The sequence below is a fragment of the Ascaphus truei genome, chromosome 4 (assembly GCF_040206685.1).
Source record: "Ascaphus truei isolate aAscTru1 chromosome 4, aAscTru1.hap1, whole genome shotgun sequence".
Classification (NCBI taxonomy): domain Eukaryota; kingdom Metazoa; phylum Chordata; class Amphibia; order Anura; family Ascaphidae; genus Ascaphus; species Ascaphus truei.
In genome coordinates, this window is record NC_134486.1 from 101,166,122 (window position 1) to 101,172,121 (window position 6,000).

The window sequence follows — 6,000 nt, forward strand, 5'->3', positions numbered from 1 at the left end:
TCACCATGTCATTCAAAGTGGGGTAAACAGAGGTTGCTAAGGTAATAAGAAAATAGTGTGTGCATACATACATATTCTAAACACAGTGACTAGATGTACAGTATGTAGGCATTAGTAATGAAGATACTTTCCAACTGCAAAAATCTATATCAAATACACGATACATAAAAGATACAATTGATGTCTAATTTATGTATTTACACTGCACTATGTCATCGAAATGAATACATATGTACCCTCTTCTGCTTCATTGAGTTCCTTCATAGAATTTGATCACCTTTACGTCCTACAGTATGGTGCACCTGCTGTTTTTTTTTTAACTGTATGCACATTATTAAATGTATATCTACACTATACAATAGTATAATTCCATCAGGGGTTTATGATATAACATTGCTGTTATGTTTACAACACTTGCTGAATAATTTCTGTGCAATAATTGGTTTGAAGTGTGTGGCTTAGTAAATTCAATTCAAATCCGGGCTTCAACCTCTCAGACAAGTCCCTATCCCCCATATTTAGCAAGCGGTTCTATTCTAAGAGACACCTCCAGCTGAATGTGACATAAGATGGCTGAATGTGCCATAAATTGTTTTCGGCACTGGAAGGTATTTTGTGAAATACCACCTCTTAGTAAATATTGCCTTTTCGCTCCTTGCTATTTAACCCCTTTGCTTCCGGAGGGGGCAGCAATGCTTTCCAGGACACTGGCATGAAAGAGTTAAAGTACCACAATGGGATAGTAAGCTGCTTGGGAGCAGGGACTTATTGTCTCTGTGAAACTCTGTAGAGCGGTTAATGTTGCATAAGGTACTTCTGCTAATATTATTGTCGTTATTAATGTTTGATATTATATCCAACAATATCAATTTATAAAACAAAGTTTTAAAAGACGCAGAAACCTTTTGTAGTGTCCAATGAGATTGATCCTATTGTTTAAAAACGACAGTCCTAGGACCAAACTGAACTAAGGAAAGATGAATGAAGGCCACTATATAAAAAAAAATACAACAATTGAGACAATACAAGTACTGTATTTTTAAATATGTTTTAAACTTTTAATCTTTCGCTCATAAACAAATGCTTTGTGCAATCTTTTTTTGTGATGACACAATAAAGAGAAGGCCTAATGCACATCCAATATGACAAATTAATTAGTTAATTACTATATGTTTTTTCTGTATTTTTTCTTCTCATAACTATGGGTCCTTTAGTTCAATCCTTTGGTCAAAACATTTCCAGCCTGCCACTCTGTCAAGGTTGATCCCATCATTCCAGTGGCACGTCAATTGACACAAATAAATATTTTTTTTTAATATAATATTATGGGTCTGGATTGTGAACTTGTTACGATTGTTTATCTCTTGGTATTTATTTTTAAAAATAGTAATTATGCAATAATTAGCCAAACAGATACATTTGAGCAGCTGATAAACAAGAATTCAGCAAACCATAAGAAAATGATATAGTTAATTAAAATAATTGAACAATAAAGTACAACAAACAGTGCCATTTTAAACAATGACAGTTTTTGGAATAACAAATATTGATTGGTTAGAAGACTTCTTACTTATCTACCTAACTAATTTACCACGTTTTTCTTTAAAAAAAAAAAAAAAAAAGGAATGAAGTTGTAACATTTTTGCTGCATTGCTGGTCCATCTAGAAGCAAGTGTTAGATAAATATAAACATATATATTTTTTAATATAGTGTCTAAAAAGATAAGTCCATTGTTTAAAGATCTTTTGATTCTGACCAGCGGGTAGATACATATGCCCATTTCTTTTCCGCCCATTTAATAATGACTTTCCACTTACCATTCCTTGCTGAGCGCCTGGCTGGGGTTTGATATAATCTAGCAGAGAGGTTGAGATGGGCTTGTCAATAGCTGGAGATTAACGATTGCTTGATGTCACAATGTCCCCTGTGTGCACACACCTGTGTGGCTGCCCTGCTGCCCTTAGCAGCTCTGTCCAGTCAATGTATTGCGCCCTGCATCCTTGCAAGGTGAAATTCTCTGAAGTGATGCAGGATTCTAGTGACGTCAGCCTGCCTCTGAACTGGCTTCTCTATAACCAAGAAGGGAGGGGCAGGACAGGAGTACACATTGACTTGCTTTGTGCTGCCTCACTCACTTGTTTTCAGTGGAATTTTTTTTTCTCTCAGCAAGATGCGTGTTGCCTGAGGCTTTGAAAACACCTGATGTCTTTTATCTGGCTGGTTATAAAGAAAGAGAACCAAGCAAATAGGTTTCAACACTATGGAGTTATTGGGCAGGATATGTGCTGACCATCATCTCCCCTGACTTTAGGGGGGGGGGGGGGACATTAACCCCGTTGCTTCAGGCATTAACAAGGTAAATATAACTGTTAGAAGTATCGCAAAGCAGATATTGAATGGTGCAGCTTTTTTTGCCCTATTGTGTGCCTGAGGGAACGGTGCAAGCTCTATACTGCTAGATTTGTAGGGCCTTTTTAGAGAAAAGAGGGTAAGTACTGTAATAACTGAGGAATACACCTGAACTCAAATTAAATTCTATATATGCTGAAGCAGCCGTTTGGGCCATTTTCGTCTATGGAGTTTTTATCTGCAAACTACCCGAACTGCTGTTTCAGTTTGTGTGTATATTTTTATTTATATTGCTCCCACAGCTGTATTCAGTTCTTTAAAAGAGATAATACAGTACAGGGAATTATGATACAAAAAGTGCAACAAACAATATGAGGCAATAGGAAAGGAAATCCCTGGAGAGCTTAGAATCTAAGTGGTGTGTTGGGAGACAAAGAGACAGCAGGAGAGGAAATAAGTGCAGTGGATGACACTGCTTGGCCACAATGGTTGGTAGGAGCAACTGTGGGTGTTGAAAAGTAACCATGTGTCGAAGCTATTGAAACACGTCATTTAAGAGGTGAGTTTTAAGGTTTGTCTTAAAGGTGGGGAGAGAAAGCACGTTGCATATACAGTACCAAGTGTGAGAGAATTCCACAGGTGAGGGGAAAAGGTTTAAGGCGAGAGAGGCGAAAGGGGTGGAAAGGCGCAAAGGAAACCAGCAGCGGCATAAATAGAGATCAAAGCTGATATGTAGGGAGGAGCAGATGAGTGGAGATCCTTGACCGTAAGAAGGAGAACATTGTAGGGGATCCAAAATGTGATGAGAAGTTAGGAGAGAGATTTGAAGAAGAGATGATCAGAGACTGTTTTGGGAGAAAGTAAAATGATCCTAGCAGTAGAATTTTGGATAGATTGCAAAGGAGAAAGTTGTGAGGCAGAGAGCCCTTTAAGTGGTATTTTACAATAATCCAGACAGAAGAGGATAAGGGTGTGCATTAGAGCAGAGGTGGGCAAACTATTTTTCAATGTAGCCACAGGTGTGGCGAATGAGAAGTGAAAATCGCCCCACCATGTAAAAATTTAGAAATTAGGTTGCTCAATCGAACATTTAAAACAACACACCCTGTTCGTCTCTTCACTCACCTCAGCACCATCACCTGCTGCTTCACTCACCTCAGCACTATCACCTGCTGCTGTTTCACTTCGTTGACTCATTCAGAAAGCGGAAACCAGCGCACGCCGTCAGGAAAAAGTTTATATTAATGTGGGAGCTGGTAAGAAAAACCAGGGGAGCGTTGATACCTTTAAAAAGAAAAAAAGACAAACATAGTGCAACCTGTAGCAAATATGTTAGAGGAGCTCCCAAGCTGGCACCACAGACTAAGGCCAATGCCAAAATCAAAGTGTCACAGCAGGAGCTATGCGGAGGAGAAAAATCTTAAGAAAAGAGATGCACACGTGCAGAGTTCAGTAAAACACTATTTATCCAAAAATGATAAAAGTGGAGGCTTACAAAATCCCAGTGGGAAAACAGCATTGACGTTGGTGATCGCAAGACCACATCACCGCGTCTCTGTGCCAGCAAACCGCCACGATACACTACAGCCTGGAGCCGTCTCGTCACTTCCGGTCTTGGGGCCGTCACGTCACTTCCGGTTGCGCCGCCGGTAGGAAAACAGCTACGGGACTCCCGGCAATCTCTCCCTCTGGATCAATAGGTCACGCTCAACGCGTTTCGCCGTTCTAACAGACGGCTTCGTCAGGAGTCGAACTGACGAAGCCGTCTGTTAGAACGGCGAAACGCGTTGAGCGTGACCTATTGATCAAGAGGGAGAGATCGCCGGGAGTCCCGTAGCTGTTTTCCTACCGGCGGCGCAACCGGAAGTGACGGCACCAAGACCGGAAGTGACGAGACGGCTCCAGGCTGTAGTGTATCGTGGCGGGGGGGAGCCACCCAGGCAGGGATTGTGGGCTCCCTCTGCCTCTGGGTAAGGCCCCACACCACAGGTAGGGCCTGGGGAAGGGATGTGGCGAGAGTGGGGTCCAACATGTGGTCGGCCGGATGGAATAATTTGGCCAGTTGGATGTGGCCCGCAGAGTGTATTTTGCCCACTCCTGGTCTAGGGCAAATGGCAGGAGGGGTACAAGGCGGTAGTTAGTAAGGCACCTAGGGTCTAAGGTGTCTTTGAGAATAGGTGTGACCACTACATGGTTAAAATAGGAGGGGAAAGTTCCAGGGGTCATGGAGAAATTGAAGATGTGACTGAGAGTGGAGACAAACACAGGAGTAAGAGCTCTGATAAAGTGTGAGGGGATAGGATCGAGAGGGCATGTGGCAGAGGGAGAAGAGAAAATCAGCTTAGAAACTTCCAACTCTGTAACAGGAGGAAAGGAGTCAAGAGTGGAACAAGGAGATGTAGGTAGAAGCAGAGAGGAGGGGGAAGGGACAAAAGGAATTGCATTATGGATAGCATCCAATTTGCCTTTAAAGTGGTCGTCAAAGGCTTGAGAAGAAAGTAAAGGGAATGGGAGGAGGAGGTCCAAGGAGGGAGTTAAACACAGAGAAAAGACTGCGTGGATTGAATTTGTGAGTGTTGATGAGTGAGGAAAAGTAGTGTTGTTTGCCCTTAGATAGTTAAAACAGAAGAGGAGACATTTATAGTGCAGAAAATCATCCTGAGTGTGAGATTTCCTTCATATGTAGAAGAAAGGTAAGGTTTGAGCACTGCAAAGAGCTGAGCTGGAGGCAGTAAATTTGAATTATTTAATAGGCATAAAGGCAAACCACAGACATACAGGTAGTTGTCCTCTGACGTGTCTCCTGCCTTACCGGCCCTTTTTCAAAGAGTTTAGGTGTTTAGAGGAGCGACTGTAAGTGCGAAGGAAGTGTGTTTGTGAATTTCCCCTAGGCTGTGGGTTCGAAGGATGTGCGTTCCAGAGCCCAGAAGGGGTATATAGATTGAGAGGAGGATAGGATACAGTAGTTAGAGCTGACAAGATTGTTGGGTTCAACTGAAGGGGGAGATAATTTATTTATTTGCCTCTGCTAGTCCCCTGAAATGACCCTGTGTGTATGAGCACTGTTCTCTCTCACACCACCTCAGTCTGTCTACTTCCTACGCAATTAAAAAATAATAAGGTGGCTCCCCTGCTTGTTTTTAAAAATACATTTATTTCAACAGCAAAAATGGAGGTTTAAAATTTCAGAAGCTCTTGTGAAGCGAGCCTTTACTACCCCACCTGACATGTGGTACCATCTCTTTGATGACTTGTGATTGTGGCCTGATGTATGTAGGCAAGACTCATACACAATTAAAAACGAGAGCCTGGAAAATATCGGAAATGAAATGCCACAGACACTCCTGTGGCAAGACACATCATTCAACATCACAAAGGATATCCCAGGGCCATGCATTTCTGTGGTATCGAACACATCCCTAGAGATCCCAGAGGGGGTGATTGGGATAAGAGACTTCTACAAAAAGAATGTCATTGGATATACCAACTACAAACCCTCTCCCCTTTGGGACTCAACGAAAGATTTATCTACTCCTCCTTTCTGTAAACCAATTAATAATGAGATGATATTCATCTGATGAATATGTTTTTCCCTTTTTTCTATATATTATTTGCATTTGGTCACTCATGTGGACATCTATATTGGGGAT

At 41.7% G+C, this 6,000-nt stretch overlaps 1 protein-coding gene across 2 annotated transcripts in view; it reads right to left on the reverse strand.

Moving 5' to 3' along the window:
• The window catches only part of DSTN (destrin, actin depolymerizing factor), a 33,244-nt gene extending 31,186 nt beyond the window's left edge, over positions 1-2,058 (reverse strand). The window contains exon 1 of one of the 2 annotated variants that reach the window (XM_075596280.1): positions 1,819-2,050. In XM_075596280.1, coding sequence (XP_075452395.1) covers positions 1,819-1,821 — 3 coding nt within the window. In that variant the 5' untranslated portion in view covers positions 1,822-2,050. Of the gene's footprint in view, positions 1-1,818 lie in introns of both variants that reach the window. The other variant, XM_075596278.1, reaches the window with a different exon arrangement.
• Positions 2,059-6,000: the final 3,942 nt, after the last annotated feature.